General features: G+C 51.4%; 2 protein-coding genes and 1 long non-coding RNA gene across 9 annotated transcripts in view; 1 reads left to right on the forward strand and 2 right to left on the reverse strand.

Moving 5' to 3' along the window:
• The window catches only part of LOC132533109 (uncharacterized), a 162,832-nt gene that overhangs the window by 92,626 nt on the left and 46,647 nt on the right, over positions 1-23,559 (reverse strand). The gene's annotated exons all lie outside the window — the stretch shown is intronic.
• On the reverse strand, positions 24-5,583 carry SEPTIN1 (septin 1). Its single transcript, XM_060173038.1, has 11 exons — positions 5,525-5,583; positions 5,287-5,377; positions 5,113-5,199; positions 4,332-4,455; positions 4,031-4,165; positions 3,804-3,921; positions 1,425-1,526; positions 1,213-1,312; positions 867-1,032; positions 600-690; positions 24-478 (listed from the first exon to the last, which is right to left on the reverse strand). The coding sequence occupies exons 1-11, from the start codon at positions 5,525-5,527 to the stop codon at positions 392-394; spliced, it is 1,104 nt and encodes a 367-aa protein (XP_060029021.1). The 5' UTR covers positions 5,528-5,583; the 3' UTR covers positions 24-391.
• ZNF48 (zinc finger protein 48) lies at positions 296-22,883 on the forward strand. Of its 7 annotated transcripts, none has more exons than XM_060173035.1 (5): positions 11,705-11,883; positions 12,363-12,756; positions 12,903-12,995; positions 16,646-16,753; positions 20,305-22,883. In XM_060173035.1, the coding sequence occupies exons 3-5, from the start codon at positions 12,917-12,919 to the stop codon at positions 22,167-22,169; spliced, it is 2,052 nt and encodes a 683-aa protein (XP_060029018.1). In that variant the 5' UTR covers positions 11,705-11,883; positions 12,363-12,756; positions 12,903-12,916; the 3' UTR covers positions 22,170-22,883. The 7 variants fall into 7 exon arrangements, with proteins under 7 accessions (XP_016049386.1, XP_060029018.1, XP_060029019.1 ...); XM_060173034.1 differs by having other exon boundaries at positions 11,706-11,883; positions 12,363-12,760; XM_060173031.1 differs by having other exon boundaries at positions 11,707-11,883; positions 12,363-12,760; positions 16,643-16,753.

A 23,559-nucleotide genomic window follows, 5' to 3' on the forward strand; every position in this document is an offset into this window, starting at 1 on the left:
GCCCAAAAAAGCACTCGTGTGACCTCGGAGACTGAGTATTTATTGAACACAAGGGTCGGCTGGCTAGGGGTGGGGGAGGCCGGGGTGTGTCTGGGCTGGGGGGAAGCTCTGGCTTTCGAGTGGGCGGGGCAGTATCGACGCGGGCGTGTCGGGAGGGTGGTCTGTGGGCGTGTCTGCGTAGGGGTCTGTGATTGGGCGGGTCAGTGTGGGCGGGTCAGTGGGCGGGTCTTCTCTCGGGAGTCTGGGAGACCTTGTCAGCCCGAGAACCGGGAGCCAGGGCGGGCCTTCAGGATGAGCTCGGCGATCTGGCGCTGGGCAGCCTGGGGCTCGGGGATTGGACGCGAGACCGACTGAAGGCGGAGTCGAGGTAAAGCTCACCCGGGCGGGGACCTCAAAGAGCGTCCGACTGTTCGCCGGGAATCTGGCTCTGCTGCATCTGGGCTTGCATCTTCTCCAGCATCTCTTGCATGCGGCGTAGCTGAAAGGTGGGGGTGGCAGGGTTGCGGAGGGTGGGACAGGGCGAGGCCAGACAGGGGTTTCGGGGAGGGCCGGGGTCTTGACTGGGAACGGGGATGTGGAGTAGCGAGGTGCTGGCTCACCTCTTCGTCTTTTTCTCGGATCAGCTTCTCCGTCTCGGCTAGAGGCAGCATGGGTAGCGGGATCTCTGTGGCGCTCTGGCGGGAGAGCTTGCTAACGGGCGGGGGAAAGGGGACAGAAAGCAAATCAAGGGCGGCACCCGCCAAGGTTGAGGTGGGGGTGTAGGAGGCAGAACTGTCTGGAGGCCGGAGGTTCGGGCCTGAAGATGGGGAAAGACGCCCAGAGCGAGGCGTAGATGGGGCGGAGGGTGGGTGGGCTCTGGCTCTCACCTCCGGCTGGCCCGATCCCGCGCACCTGGCCGCGCCAGGCTCTGCAGACAGCGGGCCCGGTAGCCCTCGTACAGCACATCGTGCGTCACCTCCTTCAGGTCCTGCAGGTGCGTTTGCACCAGCATCCTTCGCAGATTCAGGAAGTCGCAGTGAAGTGGATTCTCCACTAGGGGGCGAGCCGGAGAGCATTAGGCCGCTCGCTGCCCTGACTTCTACCTAGGCTCCAGGGCAAGCTCCCCAGTCAGCAGGCCCAACGTCACGCCTTGGGTGCAGTTGACTGGGGGGGTGGGCGCCTCTGCGGGGGGGCCGGACTCCCTGCTGGCCTCCCAGCACGTGCCTTACTCACCCTCCACTGTACCCCAGGAGTAGCGGCGTCCTCTCACTGGTCGGGGCCCTCCAGCCCCCACGACATCACAGGAGCCCACAACCGCGAAAGGAATGCTTTCCTAGAGCAGAGGAGTCAGGGATGACTGTGGGCCCCTCGTGGTCACAATAGTCAGGCTTGCACTCCCACATCTGCGGCTTGGGGCCTCCCATGCAGCCCGTTTTCCTCTGCACCTTCATCTCAGCATCCTGCCTCTTGAAGTCCTCATCCTCATCAGAGTCACAGTCAGGGAACTGGTAGATGTTGATCTCCTCCTCTCTCAACTGGTCCCGTATCTTGGAGAAGACATAGAGATTTTGAGAAACACAGATGTCAGCAATGTCAGATCTTACCCAGACCCAGCCAGAGGAAGACACACGAGACAGGAAGACACAAGAGGCAGAAAGGGTTGGTAAGAGACGACATGTAAGATGTCATGTGACATGTGAGACTGCAAGACAGTGAGACAAAGACATAGATGGGGGCCAGGTGGTGGCATGGTGCTCCAGGCTGAGTGCACATATTACAGTGTGCAAGAACCAGGGTTCAAGCCCCTGGTCCTGACCTGCAGGGGGGGAAAGCCTCAAGAGTAGTGAAGCAGGAGTCAGGTGGTAGCACAGCGGGTTAAGTGCAGGGTGGCGCAAAGTGCAAGGACCAGAATAAGGATCCTGGTTCGAGTCCCTGGCTCCCCACCTGCAGGGCAATTGTTTCAGGAGTGGAGAAGCAGGGTGCAGGTGTCTATCCTTCTCTCTCCCTCTCTGTCTTCCCCTCCACTCTCCATTTCTCTCTGTCCTATCCAACAATAATGACATCAATAACAACAATAATAACTACAATAAAACAACAAGGGCAACAAAGGGGAATAAGTATGTATTTTTAAAAAGAGTAGTGAAGCAGCGCTGTAGGTATCTCTCTGTCTGAGTCTCTCTCCTTCCATCTCAATTTCTGGCTGTCTCTATCAAATAAAGATTAAAAAAAAAAAAACTGAGACAGGGGCTGGACACATGCATGAAGACACTGGTTCAAGCCTCTACTCCCAACCTGCAGGGTGGAAGCTTCACGAGTGGTAAAGCAGGGCTGCAGGTATCTCTCTGCCTCTCTCCCTTTCTAATTCCCCCTCCCCTCTCAATTTCTCTGTCCTATCCAATAAAATAAATAAATAAGGGAGTCGGATGATAGTACAGTGGGTTAAGCGCACATGGCACAAAACGCAAGGATCCTGATTCGAGCCCCCAGCTCCCCACCTGCAGGGGAGTCGCTTCACAGGCAGTGAAGCAGGTCTGCAGGTGTCTATCTTTCTCTCTCCCTCTCTGTCTCCCCTCCTCTCCATTTCTCTCTGTCCTATCCAACAACAATGACATCAATAACAATAATAATAGCTACAACAATAAAACAATAAGGGTAACGAAATTGAATAAATAAATATTTAAAATAAATAAATGTTTAAAATAAATAAAACTTAAAAATAAAATGAATACATATAAAAAAGTTATCTTTAAAATTATTTAGGGGGAGTTGGGCGGTAGTGCAGTGGTTAAGCGCAGGTGGCACAAAGTCAGTGACTGGTGTAAGGATCCCGGTTCGAGCGCCTGGCTCCCCACCTGCAGGGGAGTTGTTTCACAGGTGGTGAAACAGGTCTGCAGGTGTCTGTCTTTCTCTCCCCCTCTCTGTCTTCCCCACCTCTTTCCATTTCTCCCTGTCCTATCCAACAACAGTGACATCAATAACAATAATAGCTACAAAAATAAAACAACAAGGGCAACAAAAGGGAATAAATAAATAAATATTAAAAAGAATTATTTTGGGGGCTAGGGTGACAACATAATGGTTACACAAAATGACTTTTATACCTGAAGCTCTAAGGTCAAATCCCCACCACCACCATCAGCCAGAGCTGAGCAGTGTTCTAGCAATAAATAAATAAATTGATCAATAAATAAGAAAAAAAGATATATATAGGAGGTTGGGTGGTAGTACACCTGGTTGAGTGCACAGGTTATCAGTGGATTTGTGGTGCAGGCACCGAGCCCCAGCAATAACCCTGGAGGCAAAAAAAAATTTAAAGACATATTTGTACTGATCACATATGAGATAGACTTTCACAGGAGGCAGAGAAGGAGAAGGAGAGAGAGAGAAAAGCCACAGCACCTCTCTAGCACACACTATACTGGGGGCCAGACCAGAAGCCTCAGACAGGAGAGTCTGATTCTCTACCAGTTGAGCCATTTCCCTAACTGCCTAGAGAAAACCCCTTAGTAGACACAGTGTGAAGATTCTGAAGACCCGAGAGGGCAGGGAACCTTCAATCACCTGAGCCAGAGAAACCTGTGGTCATCCCATGTGTGGCACCTGCCCTCAGACAAGCCTGAGCCCAGAGATTCAATTTGAACCCCAAAACATAGCTCCTTCAGACTGCTGACCAGCCCACTTTCTGAGAACACCCCCTTCATAGCCCAGCCAGCATGTGCTCCCAAGACCCTCCCCCCCCCCCCCATCACAGGAGTCAAAACAGCTTTAGGTTTACCCAGGACTTGGGGCTTCCAGTTGGGTCAAAGGTCAGAGATCACCCTCACCTTTTGCTTGAGAGCCTGGGTCTCCTTGGGCAGCAGGGCATCAGCTTTGCCAATGACCGGGATGATGTTGACCTTCTCATGCACAGCTTGAAGGAAGGCAATATCCAAGGGCCTCAGCCTGTATGCCGAAAGCCTTCAGGGCTCAGCCTTAGGGGGCACCAACCCTCTCCCAGAGCCCCAGTCCTCCCCCAATGTTCCAGCCCTCAGGGGTACCCCTCTACACAGACCCCCGGCCAAAGGGAGAGATGAAGTAAAGGCAACAGTGGACACGAGAATCCTGGATGTTCTTCCGGTTGAGGCCACTCTCATCCCGAAGATACTGCTCAAATTGCTCCTCAATGAAGTACACCACTGGAAGCCAGCTGAGGAGAGGGAGAGGTCGGGGGTCACAGGGCAGCCAAGGCCTGTCAAGAACACTGGGTAGGGGCAGGATGCTTTTGTTCCGAGCAAAGGAAATGGGTGACTCCCCCAGTTAACAGTCCCCCTCTTTTGGTGGATGGAGGCCTGGGCCTGTCCCCCACTATTCACCAGTCTGAGCAGTCCACTGAATCCCCAAAACCAGGCGTGTCCACCAGGGTCAGCTTCACCTTAATGCCACCCTCCTCAATCTCCACACCACGGCGTTCTATGGTCAGCGTTTGTGTCAGGCGAGCTATGGTGACAAGATGGAGGACAGAGGTTGGATGAGTTTCTGCTTTCTGGATCACAGTGCCTCCCTCTTTGTCAATATTTTATTTATTGGTTGATAAGTGAATGGGAGAGAGGAAGAGAGAACATCACTCTGGCACATGCAATGCCAGGGGTCAAAATCAGGAGTGTGGTGCTTTACCCACTGCACCACCTCCCAGGCTGCTCCACCCACTTTGTTTTTCTTTCTTTGTTTCACTGCCACCAAGATTATCTTTGGAACAGTGCCTGCATGATGAAGTCACAGCTCCTAGTAGCCTTTTTGTTTCCTTCCCATTCTTTGATAGAATGGAGAAAAATTGAGAGAAAAAGAGATAACTGAAGCAGCCCTGCTTCACTGCTTGGGAAGCTTCCCCACTGCAGGTAGGAACCAGGAGTTTAAACCCAGGTCCTTGCACTTATGTGAGTGCACCACCACCTGGCCCTGTATTTATTACTATTATTATTATTATTATTAAGAGAGACAGAGAGGAGGAAAGAGAGAGATATCACATCACACTGCTCCAACACTTGGCAAAGCTTCCCCCACCATGCAGTCCCCCAGATAAGAGTACAGAGAGGCTGGCAGTCCAGGGACCAGGGAGGGTGCACAGTGCCCAGAGGCAGTGGGGAGGAATCTTACCGCCAGCCTCTGGCACCTGCCGGTCCTCATAGAGGTTGGTGAGAAACAGGCTGTTGATGAGGGTGGATTTCCCCAGTCCAGACTCCCCTGTGGATAACAGCCCAACTCAGCTGGGGGGGAACAGCCAACTTCTCTTGAGAAATCCACTCCAGGCCCCTCTTTGAAACCACAGACCTGCCACCATGAGTGTGAAGTCAAAGCCCTTCTTGACGGACTTGCGGTGCAGCTGGTTGGGAAGGGCGGCAAAACCCACATATTCCTTGTCCTGGGTTGGAGGGGGGTGTGTTAAGAGGCTACTGCTGGGGTGGGGGGGGACGACTCAGAACCCAGGCTCAGGGGCTAAGAGGAGTTAACCTAGTGTGAGTTCTCCTGCGGGCCCCAAGATTGCAGGCCTCCTGGAGTAAGGACTTACCATGGCCCCTGAGAGCTGCTGCTGCTGCTGCTGCTGCTGCTGCACCTGCCGTAGCTCCCCACTTCCTCTGGGGCAGGAAGTCAGTCAAGTGTGACAAACAAGGGGGTGGGCGGGGACCAAGAAGGGTAGATGGGACCCCCCCAGAGGTGGGAGGAAATAGGGACCAAGGACACCTGCTTACCCCACCTCTGGGTTCCACTGTTTATATCCCTTATAGGAATTGTCTGCCCTCTGCACCCCTCTATTCTGAGCCCCACTATTGCTCCCATCACTCTAGTGAGAGGGCGCCTGTAGGCAGGCAGAAAAGAAGGAAGCAGGCTGGTTTCTCTAGCAAATGAGATGAAGCCACTGAAGGATATTTTAAATTAACTGATTTATTGGATAGCAAGAGAGAAATTGAGAGGGAAGGGAAGGGAAAGGTAGGCGTCTTTAGTACTGTTTCATTGCTCAGGAATCTCCCCTGCAGGTGGGGACTGGGGGCTTGAACCCTGATTCTTGCACATGGTGACATGTGCACTCAGCCTGGTGTGCCACTGCCCAGCCCCAGGGTTTATTGTTTGCTTGTTTTGTTTATTTATTTTTGTTTGTTTGTGTTTTTGTTTTGCGCCTCCAGAGTTATTGCTGAGGCTGGGTGCCTGCACTACGAACCCACTGCTCCTGGAGGCCATTTTTCTCCTTTTGTTGCCCTTGTTGTTTATCTTTGTTGTGGTTATTACTGCTGTTCTTGTTATTGTTGTCGTTGTTGGATAGGACAGAGAGAAATGGAGAGAGGAGGGGAAGACAGAGAGGGGGAGAGAAAGATAGACACCTGCAGACCTGCTTCACTGCCTGTGAAGCGACCCTCCCTGCAGGTGGGGAACCAGGGGCTCGAACTGGGATACCCACACCCGTCCCTGCGCTTTTCACCATTTGCGCCCAACCCGCTGCGCCACTGACCGCCCCCCCCTTTTGTGTTGCAGTTATTATTGTTGTTGGATAGGACAGAGAGAAATGGAGAGAGGAGGGGAAGACAGAGAGGGGGAGAGAAAGACACCTGCAGGCCTGCTTCACCGCCTGTGAAGCGACTCCCCTGCAGGTGGGGAGCCGGGGGCTCGAACTGGGATCCTTATCCAGTCCTTGCACTTTGCACCATGTGTGCTTAACTCGCTGCGCTACCGCCGGACTCTTATGTTTGGTTTTTTGTTTTCGTTTTGTTTGGGCCTCCAGGGTTATTGCTGGGACTCAGTGCCTGCACCACGAATCCACTGCTCCTGGAGGCTATTTCCCTTTTGTTGCCCTTGTTGTCTTATCATTGTTGTGGTTATTATTATTGTTGCTACTGATATCACTGTTGTTGGATAGGACAGAGAGAAATCCAGAGAGTAGGGAAAGACAAAGAGGAGGAGAGAAAGACAAACACCTGCAGACCAGCTTCACCATCTGGGAAGCCACTCCCCTGCAGGTGGGGATCCTTATGCTGATCCTTGCACTTTGTTTTTGAAAGAGAGATGCAGGGGCCAGGTGGTAGTGCACCTGGTTGAATGCACATGTTAAAGTGCACAAGGACCTGCGTTCAAGCCCCTGGTTCCCACCTGCAGGGGGAAAGGTTTGCAAGTGGTGAAACAGTGTTGCAGAAGTCTGTCTCTCTCCCTTTTTACCATCCTCTTCCCTCCCGATTTATGGCTGTTTCTATGCAATAAATAAATAAGGATAATAAAATTTTTTTATTTTATTTATTAATTTTTTTTTAACCAGAGCACTGTTGAGCTCTGGCTTATAGTGGTGCAGGGGATTGAACCTGGCACTTTGGAGCCTCAGGCATGAGAATCTGTTTTGCATACCATTATGCTACCTACCCTCTGCCCCAATAAAAAAACTTTAAAAGATAGGGAGTCCATGGTAGCACAGCAGGTTAAGCGCAAAGAGCGGCATAAGGATCCTAGTTCGAACCCCCGGCTCTCCACCTGCAGGGGAGTCACTTCACAGGCAGTGAAGCAGGTCTGCAGGTGTTTCTCTTTCTCTCCCCCTCTCTGTCTTCCCCTCCTCTCTCCATTTCTCTTTGTCTTATCCAACAACAATGACATCAGTAATAACTACAACAATAAAACAAGGGCAACAAAAGGGAATAAATAAATATTTAAAAAAAATTAAAAAGATATAAACACACACACACACACACACTACCAGAACACTGTTCCTTTTTTTTTTAAATATTTATTATTTATTTATTTATTCCCTTTTGTTGCCCTTGTTGTCACTGTTCCTTTCTTGCTTATAGTGGTGAATGGAATTGAACTTGGGATTTTAGAGCTTCAGGAATGAAAGTCTTTTGCAGAACCATTCACTAGTATCTCCCCAGCCAGACTAAGGAATCTCACTTCCCAGCTAGTAGGTTTACAAAATGAAAAAAAATTTTCCCCTAGATCTCAGGTCGCAAGCATGTAGAATTTCACTGCAGAGGGCTGCTTTTTCTTTATTTATTCCCTTTTGCCTTTGTTGTTTTATTGTTGTAGTTATTTATGTCGTTGTTGGATAGGACAGAGAAATGGAGAGAGGAGGAGAAGACAGAGAGAGGGAGAGAAAGACAGACACCTGCAGACCTGCTTCACTGCCTGTGAAGCGACTCCCCTGCAGGTAGGAAGCCAGGGGCTCAAACCGGGATCCTTAAGCCGGTCCTTGTGCTTTGAGCCATGTGTGCTTAACCTGCTGTGCTACCGCCCAACTCCCCCCCTTTTTTTTTTTAAGATTTTCTTTATTTATGAGAAAAATAGGAGGAGACATCATTCTGGTACATGTGCTGCTGGCGATCAAACTCAGGACCTTGTGCTTGAGAGTCCAAAGCTTTTTTTTTTTTAATATTTTATTTATTTCCCTTTTTGTTGCCCTTGTTTTTTTTTTTTATCATTGTTGTGGTTATTATTGTTGTTATTGATGTTGTTGTTGCTGAATCGGACAGAGAGAAATAGAGAAAGGAGGGGAAGACAGAGGGGGAGAGAAAGATAGACACCTGTTTACCTGCTTCACTGCTTGTGAAGCGACCGACTCCCCTGCGGACGGGGAGCCGGGGGCTTGCATGCACTGGGATCCTTTCATTGGTCCTTGGGTTTTGTGCCATGTGTGCTTAACCCGCTGCAATACAGCCCGACCACTGAGAGTCCAGAGCTTTACCACTGTGCCACCTCCCAGACCACAGAGGGCTGCTTTTTCATTCAGATAGTGAGATGGAAAGACAGAGAGTGATACCACAGCAGTGGAGCTTCTTCTGGTGCCATATTATCTCTCATGTAGTGTCAGGGCTGGGGCTCAATCCTAATGCTGCCAGACTGGCAGAGACAGCATAATGGCTCTACAAAAGACTTTTTAAAGTATATATATATTTATTTTCCCTTTTGTTGCCCTTGTTGTTTTTCATTGGTTTCAGAGTAGTGAACACTGCAACTGAAGGGCCTAGAAAAGAACTATTTACTGGAGTTGGGTGGTAGCACAGCGGGTTATGCGCACGTGGTGCAAAGCGCAAGGACCTGTGTTACGTGTTAAGGATCCTGGTTTGAGCCCCCAGCTCCCCACCTGCGGGGGGGGGGGGGTGTCACTTCACAGGCGGTGAAGCAGGTCTGCAGGTGTCTGTCTTTCTCTCCCCCTCTGTTTTCCCCACCTCTCTCCATTTCTCTCTGTCCTATCCAACAACGACAGTATCAGTGATTATAACATTATAACAATAAAACAAGGCAACAAAAGGGAACAAATAAATATTTAAAAAAATATTTTAAAAAGAACTATTTACATAAAGGTTATGTAAAAAGACCCCAAGGTCCCTAGTTCATCCCCCAGAACCACTGTAAACCTGAGTTGAGCAGTGTTCTGGTGAGGGAGGTGGGGCTGGGCAGTGTCACACTGGGTTAATTGCACATCAATATGAAGCACAAGGACCTGTGCAAGGATGCTGGTCACTGGCTCCCCCCCTGCGAGGGGGGGGGGTCATTTCATAAGCAGTGAAGCAGGTCTGCAGGTGTCTATCCTTCTCTCTCCCTATCTTCAATTTTTCAATCTTATCCAATAAAATGGATAAAATGGCCACCAGGAGCAGTGGATTCATAGCACTAGCACTGAGCCCCAGGGATAACCCTGGAGGCAAAAAGAAAAAACAAAAGGAGTCGGGCGGTAGCGCAGCGGGTTAAGCACACATGGCGCAAAGCGCAAGGACAGGCTTAAGGATCCCGGTTCGAGCCCCCATCCCCACCTGCAGGGGAGTCACTTTATAGGCGGTGAAGCACGTCGGCAGGTGTCTTTCTCTCCTCCTCTCAGTCTTCCCTTCCTCTCTGTCCATTCCAGTCTTCCATTTCTCTCTGTCCTATCCGACGACGACAACAGTAATAACTACAACAATAAAACAAGGCAACAAACAGGAATAATAATAATAAAAAAAAGCGGGGGGAGAAGAAGCGAGCAAAGGGAAGGAGCAGATAGCACACTGGTGATGCCAAAGACTTTCATGCCTGAGGCTCTTAAGTCCCAGGTTCAGTGTTTAGCACCATCACTAACTGGCCTTGTGCAGTACCCTGGTGAAAAGAAGAAATGAAGAGGGGCTAGGTGGTGGCACATCTGGTTGAGCATATGTTACGGTCACATTGAGAAAGAACTGAAGTTCAAGCTCCCGACCCCAGCTGCAAGAGGAAAGCTTTGAGAGTGAAGCCATGCTGCAGGTGTCTCTCTCTCTTCCTTTTTACCTTCCCCTTCCCTCTTCATTTCTGATTGTCTGCATCCAATAAGTAAATAAAGATAAAGGTGTCTCTCTGACCCAGGGTTTGCTCTGTGTCTAGTTCATTAATGAGAAAGATAGCAGGAAAGAGAGAATCGGGCATCACTCTCGTACATGTGCTGCTGAGGACTGAACTTGGGATCTCATGCTTGAGGGGCCAATGCTTTATCCACTGTGCCACCTTCTGGACCACTTAGGTAAATATTTGTGGCCGGGAAGGTGGCATAGAAGCTAGAGAGATGGATTTATAAGCAGTAAGTCCTGAGTTCAATCCCAGACATCACATGTGTCAGAAGGATGCCCTGGTTCTCTCTTCTTTTTAAATTATTTATTGGATAGGGCAGAGAGAAATGGAGAATGAATGCGGAAGTGGAGCAAGAGAGAGGAGAGGAGACACCTGCAGCACTGCTTCACCACTCCTGCAGCTTCTCTCCTACAGGTGAAGATGGGGGTTTGAACCTTGGTCCTTGGACTCGTGCCACCGCCCAGCCCTGTTTTCTCTCCTCTCTATCTCTCTCATGAATAAATTATGTATTTTTTAATGAGAGGTACAGAGAGAACAGAGCACTGCTCAGCTGACTTATGTTGGTGCTGGGAATTGAACCTGGGAGCATAGACTCTCAGGCATCAAAGTTTTTTGCATTAACTATTATGCTGTCTCCCAGCCCCAGAAATACACATTTAGTTTTCTTTAGATAAAAATAAAGAGGTAGAGTATAACAGAGACCACCACAACAAAGCTGTCTCCAGTGTGATGGGGACCAGACTGGAACCTGGGAGGCACCTATGGCAAGGTAAGTACGTTATCTCATGGGCCACCAATAAATAACTTTTAGAATATTTATTTTTAATTTTTTATTCCCTTTTGTTGCCCTTGTTTTTTTAAATTTATTTTTATATTTTATTCCCTTTTGTTGCCCTTGTTTTATTGTTGTAGTTATTGTTGTTATTGATGTCGTTGTTGGATAGGACAGAGAGAAGTGGAGAGAGGAGGGGAAGACAGAGAGGGGGAGAGAAAGACACACACTCGCAGACCTGCTTCACCGCCTGTGAAGCGACGCCCTTGCAGGTGGGGAGCTGGGGGCTCGAACCGGGATCCTTGTGTCTGTCCCTGCGCTTTGCACCACGTGCGCTAAATTTAACCCGCTGCGCTACCGCCGGACTCCCAGAATACATATTTATTACAGAGAGACACAGGAGGAGAGAGAGAAACAAAGCCATCATTCTGGCACATGCGAAAGCAGGGACTGATCTTGGGACTTTATGCTTGAGAGTCCAATGTCTCATCCAGTGTTTGCCCCTTTAAACTGCTAGAACCCAAGGACAAATCTAAGTAGTGTTTTCTCTTTCTCCCAAACTATGGGCTTAACAGGGAGGTGCTAACAAATGTGACTTCACACCCAGAGCTTGCACCCCCCTCCCCCCAGTCCTAGGGAACTAACAGGAACTCCCTCTGCACAGGCAAGCTGGAGCACAGAAACTGGGGATTGGCCCCCGGGGCTCCCGGATCCCGGCCCCGGCAGGGGGCCCCGCCAAGCAGGAAAACAGGGTTTAAGGTTTCAGCCTCTCCCTGGGCTTGGCCTTTGTGGTGCGGCCGGCCAGTGCCTGGTCACCCCACCGACTGGTTCGTGTCTCGTGTCTCTTTGTCTCTGCCTGCTCCATTGTCTTTTGTTGCTCGCCTTCTGGAACCCTCTCTCTCGGCTCCCTGCCTCTTCTTAAAGCTCCGGCCTCCGCGCCCACCACTTCACAGCCGCCTCTCTTATCTCTCTCTCCATCTCTTTGTCTCTGACGACTGTGGGGCGGCCGCCATCTCTCTCGGCCTTTTATGCCCGGACCCGGAGCTCGGAGATGACTGCGGCTCCCGCCTCCGCCCGGCCCTCCGCGCCCCGGGCCCCGCTCGGGCCTCCCTCGCCCCCGCCGCCCAGCCCCCACGCCCGCAGGCCCCGGCCCTCCGCGCCCCGCCGCGCTTTGTTTCCGGTCTCCCCGCCCCGCCCCGTCTGGGGTCCCCGCCGCCCTCCGCAGCCCTTTGTCTGCCTCGGTCTCTCCCCACCCCTTTCCCTGGGTCGGCCCTGAGGTCTCTCTTTGTCTCTCCCGGCCGGGCAGGAGTCGGCGCGGGGGGCCGGCAGCCACCACCCCTGGGGAGCACCCTCGGCCATCGTAGCCGCGCCAGCGCCGGCCCAGGAGGCACACGGTTAATACCACCGAGTTCGGGCCGCGAGCCGCGGCCAAGAGGAGCCTGCCCGCCCGCCCGCGAGCCCGGAGGTCCGGCCGGCCCGCGGGCCTGCGAGCCGCTCCTCCAGCGTCCTAGAGCGGCCCGGCGCGCAGCTTCCTTCCGCTTCCCGTCCCCGCCCCCGCGGCCGCCCCCGGGACGCCGACCCGAGCCCCCTCCCAGTCTGCTGTGGAGCCCGCAGCTGGGAGCCGCCGGCGGCTTGGGCAGCCGCGTCCGGAGGCGCAGAGGAGGCCGCGGGCCCGGGGCGGCGGCGGGCCTGAGGGCGCGGCAGGTGCAGGGCGAGCGTGGGGGCGGGCGGGCGGGCGGGGGGGCGCGGGAGCCGCACCCCGGGCAGGGGCGGCCGGCAGAGGGCAGCGGCAGGGCGGCGGGCCGCACATGGCAGCCTGACCGCGGCGTGTGTGTCCCCCGCCCAGGGCGCGTGCCGGCGATGGAGCGCGTGGTGGAGCCTTGGGAGCCGGAGCTCCGCGGCCCGGACGACAGGGAGCGGTTGAGCGGCGCCGGCGCAGGTGAGGCCGCGGCGGGGGCCGCCATGGGCAGGTCGCGGCCGGGCTGCGGAGGCCGAGCTCGGCCTGGCCGGGGCCCAGGAAAGGCGGACATGGACTCCGCTGCAGGGAGGGGGCAGGGAGGCCGAGAGCGAGGCTGGCAGCCGGGCTTGGGGAGCACCCACTGGGCGCCGGGCCCGGGGTGGGGGGGAGGACTCAAGGACTCTCGCCCTTCCCGCCGCGCCGCCCCTGCCTGACTTCGGGCCTCGCCAGGGCTCCTGGGGCAATTGCGATACCCTCCCCTCCGCCTTTTCTCTCTAAAGGTGCGCTCCGACTGACCCATGTCCAGCCCTGTTTGCTTGCTCTCTCCCCCCAAAAAAAAAAAAAAAAAAAACTTGCCTAGCTCCCCTCTGCTCCAGCCAGACCTCTCATGCCTCGTCCAGCTCCAGCCTCCCTTTGCAAGCTTTTATCTCCCGCTCCTCCCCGCCTGTGACTGCCTGCCCCTATAGTCTTATTTCTTATCTCTCAGCGATAGCGCAGTTGTTCTGAAGCCATAATTACAATGATTTGTGCTTTATCTCATCTCTCTCACCAACCCTGAGCCTCCTGAGGGACAGATGTGTGTGTGTGAGCGTGAGAGCCCGGGTCCTCTTAGCTACGGAGAGCGGGACTAAAGCAATTCACAGAATGGGTTGACACGGAAAGATAAAATGGAAATAACACAAACCAGGTTTTTCAAATAGAGATCATACATTGTAACAAGTATTTCAGGCTTGGGAATCACGCAGACCTACGGTAAAAACCTGGCTTTGCTACTTTCTAACCTTTTTAACCTTGAACAAGTGACTTACATTCTTTGAGTCTCCATGAATGGTGGCGGTTAGTAAAAAAAAAAAAAAGTATTGCCTCATGGGGGTGTTTTCTGGGTCTAATCGTGTTTTTTTTTTTTTTTTTGGGGGGGAGAATCTCTCCTTTATTGCCACATCTGGGTCTTCTGGCTGATCCAACAATTGATTGGTTAGTAAGGCAAAGGAAAACTTAATTTTTGCCCGGAGGGAGGTCCATAAGCTATAGAACCTGGTGAATGACCAAAACAGCCCATTTATTTTGCTGCCAGGGTTCTTTTTTTTTTTTTTTCCCTTTTTAAAATTTGTGATCAATATAGAGAAGGAAAAGAACCAGCTTCTTCTCACTGTTGTGCCCGGGATCAAATCCAGGACTTGATGGCTGTGAATCCAGCATTATCCACTGTGTCACTTGCCAAGCAACCTTTTTCTTTTTAAAAATAGGGTTAGAGAAAGAGAGATCACTGCAGTGCTCCAACACTCTTGAAGCTCCCCTTTTCCATGGTACTCCCATGTGGTGGCCAAAGGCACTTCATTGGCATGAGCTACCTCCCGGGCCCTGTACAGCTTTTCTTTTTTTTTTTTTTCCTGTTGATTCCTTTTACCAGAGCACTTCTAAGCTCTGGCTTGTGGTGGAGGTGGGGACTGAATCTGAACCTGGGTTAGCGTGAGTGAGAGTAGATAACATAATCGTTCTGCAAAGAGGCTCATGCCAGAGGCTCGGAAGTCCCAGGTTCAATCCTGCACAACCATCAGCCAGAGCTGAGCAGTGAGTGTGCTCTGGTAAACAAACAAAAAACAAAAAAATTCAAACCTGGGTTCAGGAGGGTTGTTTGCATGATCATTATGCTATTTCCCCTGCCCCCTGTACAGCTTTTATTTGTGTGCTATATTCTTTTATCTTGTTTACTATTTTATTGCTACCAGGGTTATTGCTGGGGCTCAGTCCCTGCACGATGAATCCAGTTATTGCTGGCCATTTCACACCCCACCCTTTTTTTCCCCTCTTCATTTCCTAGGACAGAAAGAAATTGGAAGGGGGAGGGAAAAGAGAGATACCTGCAGTACTTCACAGTTAATGAAGCTTTCCCCTGCATTAGGGAGCAGAGGCACCAACCCAGGTCCTAGCACACCTGTGTGCTCAACCAGGTGCACCACCACCTGGTGCCTTCCCCATCCCCCCAGCTTTTAGACAAAGAGGCAGTTAACCTCTGAAGGACCGGAAGAACAAAGTAATTCTTTAAAGGTTTTTGTTTGTTTTGTTTTTTGTTTACCACAGCACAGTACTGGGGGTTGTGCCTGGCACCTGGGAGCCTCAAGCATACAAGTCTTATATCTTCTCCACTCCAGAATCTTTTAAAAGTTTTGATTTAGGTAATTTAGGTGAGCCAAGCCGAGTTTACCTAATTTATATCTGACAGTGTCAGTGTGGAAGAAAGAACCCGAATCTCACCCTGGCACATGCCTTTGGGCCCCCCCCTCACCCCTTCTTTTCTGCCAGGCTTATTGCTGGGGATCAGTTTGTGCATGACTATCATTTCTGTTGCCCCTTTTCTCTTATTTTTTTTAAAAAATATTTTATTTGTTTATGAGAAATGATAGAGAGAGAACCAGACATCGCTCTGATACATGTGCTGCCAGGGATTGAACTCAAGACCTCATACTTGAGAGTCTAGTGCCAGGGACTGAACTTGCCCAACTTTTGAGATTTTTTTAAAAATTTGATAGGATAGAAATTGAGAAGGAAGGAAAGAAAGACGGAAAAGAGAAAAACACCTGCAGCACTGTTTCACTATTTGTGAACTTTCCCTCCACTGCCCCCACAGGCATGGTGAGGACCAGGGGCTTGAAATTGAACTTGTTCATGGTAACTTGGGCACTCAAGTGTAGCATGTCCCAGGTGGTCCACCCCCTTGTTTCGTTTTTTTTTTTTTTTTTTTTTTTTTTTTTTTTTTTTTTTTTTAATGCTGAGAGTGAGAAGAGACCACAGCACCATACTGAAGCTTTTTTTTTTTTTTTTGGTGTAGTGGGCACTGAATTTGAACCTGATCTATGCACATGACATTTGCCAAGCGAGCTGTTTTGTTGGTTTGGCTTGTGTGCGCTCCCTCCCAGGACCTCTGGAATTCATGACTATTGTTCCAGGTCAACTTTTTCAGATATTCAGAATGAGAGAGAGAGACCCCCATTGCACCAAAATTTCCCCCTTGCCACAGTGCCCCCATTGGTGTGCTGACTCTTGCTTTTTGCTGCTGTTTGTTTAGCATACAGAGCACAGAGCAGATAGAACAGTAAGACTGGTACTCAGGCTCAGTTGACTTCTTAGCAATTTGCAAGATGGAAGTTGTGGGTGGTAAGTAAAGTAAGAGGGACAGAAAAGAATTCAAGGTGAGTTTCGTAAGAAATGTCATCAGATGGGACTTATTTGGGGTAAGTTAAGGTAGCCAAGTTTCAGTTGAACCTGTATTTTTCACTTAATCACCTGGGGGGGGTAAATCATGTTTTTTTTTAATTTATTCATTTTCCCTTTGTTTTTGCCCTTGTTGTTTTATTGTTGTAGTTATTATTGTTGTTGTTATTGATGTCTTCATTGTTGGATGGGACAGAGAAATGGAGAGAGGAGGGGGAGATAGAGAAGGGGAGAGAAAGATAGACACCTGCAGACCTGCTTCACTGCTTGTGAACTGACTCCTCTGTAGGTGGGGAGCCGGGGGCTTGAACCAGGATCCTTTCGCCAGTCATTGTGCTTTGCGCCACCTGCGCTTAACCGCTGTGCTACCGCCCGACTCCCTTTTGTTTGTTTGTTTGTTTTTTAACTTTACTCAGAAGCTGGGGATTCACCGCTTCAGGAAAGATACCACAGCTCGGAAGGTTCCCCTCCAAGACTCCCCCCAGTGCGGTGGGTTGTGCACATGACAAAGCAGGAGCACGGTCCAGGTGAGCTATCTGCCTGCTGGCTCTGGCCTTCTTTAAAAAATATGTTTTTCACTCATTCTTCAAAAGAGCCCATGAAGCAACTGGAGAAGTGGTACAGCTGGTATAGAGCATTGGGCTCTCATGCCTGAGGTTCCCGGTTCAATCCCCAGCACCATATATGTACCTGAGTGGGCTCTGTCTTCTATGTCTCATGTGAGACTCATAAACAAATTATTTTTTTTAATATGTTATATTTTAATTAGAGACCGAATACTGCTCAGCAGGTGCGGAGGGTTGAACCTGAGGCTTTATAGCCTCAGGCATGAAAATCTTTGTGTATAACTACTCTGCTATCCTTCCGACACCCCCCCCCCATTTTTTAAAGACTATTCTTGGGCGGAGTAGATAGCATAATGCTTATACAAAGAGAGACTCATGCCTGAGGCTCCAAAGTCCCAAGTTCAATCCCCTGCACCACCATAAAACTATAGCTGAGCAGTGCTCTGGTTAAAAAAAAAAAAAATAAATAAAAAGACTATTCTTTATCAGATACAGACCAATCAAGAGGGGTGGGGCGGGGTGAGACAGAGACACCTGCAGTTCTCCTTCACTGATCATGAAGATTTTCTCCTGTGGGTGAGAACCAGGAACTTGAACCCTGGTCTTTGTGCATTGTGCTTTTAGTTTTGTTTAACCAGAGCACCCTGTTCAGTTCTGTCTTATGGTTGTTTGTGGAAATGAACCTCAAACATGGAAAAAATCTTTTGGATAACCATTATGCTGTCTTTCCTACTCCTTGTGCATTGTAACATGTGAACTCAACCAGGTGTGCCACCACCCAGTCCCCCAAAAATATATTTTAAAAAATGCTATGAAGGAGAGCATGTTTTACATATTTATTTCTTGTTTCTAGGGAGAACCAAAGAGGAAGGCCATAGAATTTCCTGCTGTTACTCATTTAAAATAATCAGGGGTAGAGGGTAGATAGAATAATGGTTATGCAAACAGCCTCTCATGACTGAGGCTCCTCAAGTCCCAGGTTCTATCCCCTGCACCACCATAAAACCAGAGCTGACGAGCTCTGTAACTAAAATAAAATAATCAGTATTGGGCAGAGGAAGTAGCATAATGGTTATGCAGTAAGACTTATGTCTGAGGCTCCCAGGTTCAATCCCTACACACCATAAGACACAGCTGAGCAAAGCTCTGGTTAAAAAAGAAAAAGTTGGGGGCGGGTATAGCATAATGGTTATGCAAAGAGACTTTCATGCCTGAGGCTCTCAAGTCCCAGGTTCAGTCCCCCACAGCTCCATAAACCAGAGCTGAGCAGTGCTCTGGTTAAAAAAAAAAAAAAAGATAAAAGGCACCTTTGGGGGGATTAGGTAGTATAATGGTTATGCAAAGAAACTTTCATGCCTGAGGCTTCAAAGTCCCAGGTTTGATCCCCCGCACCACCATAAACCAGGGCTGAGCAGTGCTCTGATTTAAAAAAAGAAAAAGGCACTGTAAAAGGAAGTTATTGTCAGGCAAGAAAGGTAGCTTAGGAGGTCGGGTGGTAGTGCAGCAGGTTAAGCACAGGTGGCTCCCAAGGACCAGCACAAGGATCCCCGTTCAGGCTCCAGCTCCCCACCTGTAGAGGGGTCACTTCACAAGTGATGAAGCAGGTCTGCAGGTGTCTTCTTTCTCTCCTCCACTGTAATAATAACAAGAGCAACAAAAGGGGAAAAATGGCCTCCAGGAGCAGTGCATTCGTAGTGCAGGCACCGAGCCCCAGCAATAACTCTGGAAGCCCAAAAAGAAAGAAAAGAAAGGAAGCTCAGTGGATGATGTGCAGGGTTTGTATGTCTGAGGCCCTGGGTTTGACTTCCTGAACTACATGTTTATTCTTTGCTTTTGCCCCCCACCCCCCCAAGTCAGATTCCTGCTCAGCTCCAGTTTATGGTTGTGCTGGGGATTAAATCTGGGAATTTTCAGGCCTTGGGCCTGAAAGTCTTTTTGCATACCCATTATGTTGTCTCCCTAGGCCTCCCAAGCTTACTTTTTTTTTTATTTGTTATCTATTTTCCCCCTTTTGTTGCCCTTGCCATTATTGTTGTTGTAGTTATTGTTGTTGTTATTGCTGCTGTTATTGTTGGATAGGACAGAGAGAAGTGGAGAGAGGAGGGGAAGACAGAAGGGGAGAGACAGATAGACACCTGCAGACTTGCTTCATCACCTGTGAAGCGACTCTCCTACAGGTGGGGAGCTGGGGGCTTGAACCAGGCTCCTTACGCAGGCTCTTGTGCATTGCGCCACGTGTGCTTAACCCGCTGCTGCGCTACCCCCTGGCTGCCCCAGGCTTACTTTTAATTTCACTTTTCTCAGGAGGTTGTGGCCTCACATCTTACTGACTAGCACTGCTAAAATGTGACTTGCAGTGATGTTGAGGATTCAACCTGGAACCTCAGTCTCCTAAGTGAAAGTCTTTTTGCAGAACCATTATGTCATTTCTCCTAGGCACCTAGGCAACTTTTCCTTTTGATAGAGGTAGAAAGACCACAGCCTGGTTGTCATAACACCTCCAGCGTGGTTCTAGGTTTCCAACCTACCCTTCCAGGTGAGCTAGCACTTTTAAGTCACAAATTCTATACATGTTCACATTTTCCTTTTATGTATATATAATATATATTAATATTTTTATTTATCCCTTTTGTTGTCCTTGTTTTTCATTGTTGTAGTTATTATTGTTGTTATTGATGTCATTGTTAGATAGGACAGAGAGAAATGGAGAGAGGAGGGAAGACGGGGAGAGAAGTGAAGTGACTCCTCTGCAGGTGGGGAGCCGGGGGCTCGAACCGGGATCCTTATGCTGGTCCTTGCACTTTGCCACATGTGCTTAACCCACTGCGCTTCCGCCCGACTCCCATTTTTCCTTTCTTTTTTGCCCCCAGGGTTACCACTGGGGCTCAGTGCCAGCACTACAAATCCACTGCTTCTGCTGGCCTTTTTTAGTCTGTTTTATTGGATAGGACAGAGAGAAACTGAGAAGAGTGGGAGATAGGGAGAGAGAAAGGTAGACCTGCGTGCAGACCTTGCTTCACCACTTGTGAAGCATTCCCCTGCGGGTGGGGAGCCAAGATTTTGAACCCAGATCTTTGTGCTGGTTCTTGCACTTAGTATTATGTATGCTTGACGCACCACTGTCTGCTCCAGTCCTAAATATTTTGTTTATTGGGAGTCAGGCAGTAGCGCAGCAGGTTAAGTGCATGTGTCTCAAAGCACAAGTACCGGCATAAGGATCCTGGTTTGAGCTCCCTACCTGCAAGGGGGTCGCTTCACAAGCGGTAAAGCAAGTCTGCAGGTGTCTAGCCTCTCCCCCTCTGTCTTCCCCTCCTCTCCGTTTGTTCTCTGTCCTATCCAACAGCAACAGTAGTAACTACAACAACAATAAAACAAGGGCAACAAAAGGGAATAAATATTTTTTTTAATTTAAAAAATATTTTGTTTGTTAACAAGTGGCACGCGAGATAAGGGCTCCAGGAATTCTGAGTAAGAGATCCTTGTGACCACTGCTTTTGTTTTCCCGGGTCTAGGGAGTGAGGAGGTAGAGATTTCTCCTTCCGATGAGTATGAACATGCCTCACCTGAAGTTGACTTGGTGGTATTCAAAGAAGAAGAAGAAGAAGAAGAAGAAGAAGATTTGAGCCCAGATCATGAAGTAGGAAATGTCTCTCTCAAAACGGAAGGTATCCAGACGTGGGATGACTTGTGGGTTGAGAGAGAGGGCCTAGACAAGGATGAAAGCGAGGACAGTGGCCCCCAGATCCTGGGAGAACCGCGATGGGGCCAAGGCAGTGACCGGGCCGCAGTGTGTGGGGAGTGTGGCAAGTGCTTCCGGCAGATGTCCGACCTGGTGAAGCACCACCGGACCCACACGGGGGAGAAGCCCTACAAGTGTGGGGTCTGTGGCAAAGGCTTCGGTGATAGTTCCGCCCGCATCAAGCACCAGCGAACTCACAGTGGGGAAAAGCCCTACAGAGTTCAGCCACCAGCCCAGGGTCCCCCCAAGGTGACTCGGGCTAGGATTCCCGCCGGAGAGCGCCCCACCATCTGCGGCGAATGTGGGAAGAGCTTTCGCCAGAGCTCTGACCTGGTGAAGCACCAGCGGACGCACACCGGAGAGAAGCCCTACAAGTGCGGGGTCTGCGGCAAGGGCTTCGGTGACAGTTCCGCCCGCATCAAGCACCAGCGCACACACCGCGGGGAGCAGCCCCTTCTGCCCACGGTGGCTCGCCGCCCGCCGCCGCCAACGCCACCACCACTTCCTCAAGCAGCCGTGGCAGCCGCACAGGGCGCCAAGGCCCAGGAGGACCGACCCTACAGCTGCAACGATTGTGGCAAAAGGTTTGTCCTCAGCTGCAGCCTGCTGAGCCACCAGCGCAGTCACCTGGGGCCCAAGCCGTTCAGCTGCGACGTGTGTGGCAAGGAATTCGCCCGAGGCTCCGACCTGGTGAAGCACCTGCGGGTCCACACGGGCGAGAAGCCCTACCTGTGCCCCGAGTGCGGCAAGGGCTTCGCCGACAGCTCGGCCCGCGTCAAGCACCTCCGCACCCACGGGGGTGCCCGGCCTCACGCGTGCCCGGAGTGTGACCGCACCTTCAGCCTCAGCTCCACCCTCCTCCGACACCGCCTGACGCACATGGAGCCCCAGGACTTCAGCTTCCCGGGCTACCCCATGGCCACCCTGATTCCCAGCCCACCCCCCAGCTCCAGCCCACCCCCAGCTCCTCTGGGCACCAGCCCCCCACTCACACCTCGAAGCCCTTCACACTCAGGTGAGGGGCCTTTTGGCCTCCCTAGCCTGGAGCCAGAGCCCGGAGTCCCGCAGGCTGGCGAGCCCCCGCCTCCGCTGGCCTGTGACAAGCCCCACAAGTGCCCCGAATGTGGCAAGGGCTTCCGGAGAACCTCCGACCTGGTGAAGCACCACCGTGTGCACACAGGCGAGAAGCCCTACCTCTGCCCCGAGTGCGGCAAGAGCTTCGCTGACAGCTCGGCCCGCGTCAAACACCTCCGCACCCACCGGAGTGAGCAGGCCCTGCTGCAGTCCCCCTCCACTCTCCTGAGGCCGCATAACCTCCTCGGCCCGGGGGCAGTGGCCCCGCAAGCCCGCACCCGGGCCCAGCCCCAGAAACCCCGCCGCCTTCACGTGTGCAGCTTCTGCGGGAAGGAGTTCCCAAGAAGCTCCGACCTGGTGAAGCACAGGCGCACACATACCGGGGAGAAGCCATACAAGTGCTCCGAGTGTGGCAAGGGCTTCAGTGACAGTTCTGCCCGCATCAAACACCAGCGCGGCCACATGGTCATAAGGCCCTTTGAGAGGCCTTATGAGAGGCCCTATGAGATAGAAGTGGAAATAGCAATGCCCCTCAAGGAGGAGCCTCCAACTGTACTGGAATAAGGGGGTACAGAGAGGAGGTGCAGGCCCAGGCCACCAAAGGGAGGGTGCGCACTGCAGAAGCAGAGAAAATAGGGCCTGGGGGGTGCAGGGAGGGGGAGAGGAGTGAATAGATAGAGATTGGAGACAATGACCTTGAAGCTCAGGAAACTGTCCTGGCTGGGAGCAGCCAGGACCTCACCAGTGTGGTCTATAGCCCCAGCTTCTAGAACACTGCCTAGTACACTGTCAACACTCAGTTAAAACACTTGTAAATGAAGAAAAAAAGAAGAAAAAAAAAAAAACTGGTCTTAGCGTAGGGCCCTTTAGGAAATCTAAATTCCTGCTGCCTCTTACCTGCTAACTGACCTCTCCCAACCTTGCCTCTGAGAGGCCAGCACTCGGATCCAAGCTTGTTCGACCTGGGGAGCTGCAGCTGTGAAGACGTTGGGAGTTGGGGGTGATGAGGGCATCTTGATTATGCTGAGTAACGCTTGGCAGGAAGCAGTACCTGGCTGCAGGCCACCGGCCATACCTTAGGATTGGCACCCTGGAACTCCCTTAATTGCCCTCCACCCTGACCCTTGGATGCTCACGGCCTCTACTCTGGACATTAAGCCCAACAGGACACGCTCAGAGCCTGGCTGGGAGACTGGAATAAGGGGAGGCAGGGAAACCCCGAGACCCCGCAGCCACCACCCATGTGTCTCCTCACCAATAAACTGCTTCTTGTCTGAAGTTTGGACTTTGTGTGTGCATTCAGGAAAGGGGTGGGGAGGGTTTGGGCGGCACCACAGGCCCCAGTGGAGGACCTAGGGCAGCTTTGAAGCTGTGGATGTAGGGTCAGTGATGGCATATGTGTGGCACAGATCTTGGGTTGATCCCGGACACCACCCCCAAGTTACTAAAATGCCACCATATCTGCTGTGCAGACCTGCATTCCCGCTGCCCACAGGTGCAATGTTGTCACAGTATTGAGCTCAGCGTTTGGAAGGAGAAAACACAATACCCCGGGGAGAAGAGAGCTGTGGTCTTTTGTTTTTGCTATGAGGGCAGATACAGCTGGAGGCACTAGGGGGAACTCCAAGCTGGGGCGTTTAGGGTCTGCCTCAGAGATTCCGCCTTTCTGGAGACCCTGCAGTTAACCTTCCCAGCAGCCCCTGCGACAACAGGCCCCAGTTTTTCCCGGAGGTGGCCCCAGCCAGGGAGGGTTGACGTGATTGGCTGGAGAAAAGACGGGCAGGTCGCCAGCCGGGTTACTAACCGCGCTGGGGCTGAGGCGTGGAAAAGAACTCTCGCGAGATGTTGGCCGAGCTGCCCTGAAACCCCGCGAGAAGGCGCGGTTGCTTGGTGCTGCTCGCGGTCGTCAGTCCCTGGAGTCCGGGGGATTTGCGTGGCCCGCGCCCCCCGGGGC

The sequence above is a fragment of the Erinaceus europaeus genome, chromosome 15 (genome assembly GCF_950295315.1).
Source record: "Erinaceus europaeus chromosome 15, mEriEur2.1, whole genome shotgun sequence".
Taxonomy (NCBI): domain Eukaryota; kingdom Metazoa; phylum Chordata; class Mammalia; order Eulipotyphla; family Erinaceidae; genus Erinaceus; species Erinaceus europaeus.

Excerpts from the sequence above, each read along its gene's own strand:
- SEPTIN1 (XM_060173038.1), bottom strand. Across the intron at positions 1,033-1,212 it reads CTCCTGGGGTACAGTGGAGG|TGGAGAATCCACTTCACTGC; the intron begins GTGAGTAAGGCA and ends CTCGCCCCCTAG. Across the intron at positions 479-599 it reads TCCGAGAAAAAGACGAAGAG|CTACGCCGCATGCAAGAGAT; the intron begins GTGAGCCAGCAC and ends CCCACCTTTCAG.
- ZNF48 (XM_016193900.2), top strand. The coding sequence starts at position 12,917 with ATGGAGCGCGTGGTGGAGCCTTGGGAGCCGGAGCTCCGCGGCCCGGAC. Across the intron at positions 12,996-16,642 it reads GTTGAGCGGCGCCGGCGCAG|AAGCTGGGGATTCACCGCTT; the intron begins GTGAGGCCGCGG and ends AACTTTACTCAG. Across the intron at positions 16,754-20,304 it reads AAAGCAGGAGCACGGTCCAG|GGAGTGAGGAGGTAGAGATT; the intron begins GTGAGCTATCTG and ends TCCCGGGTCTAG.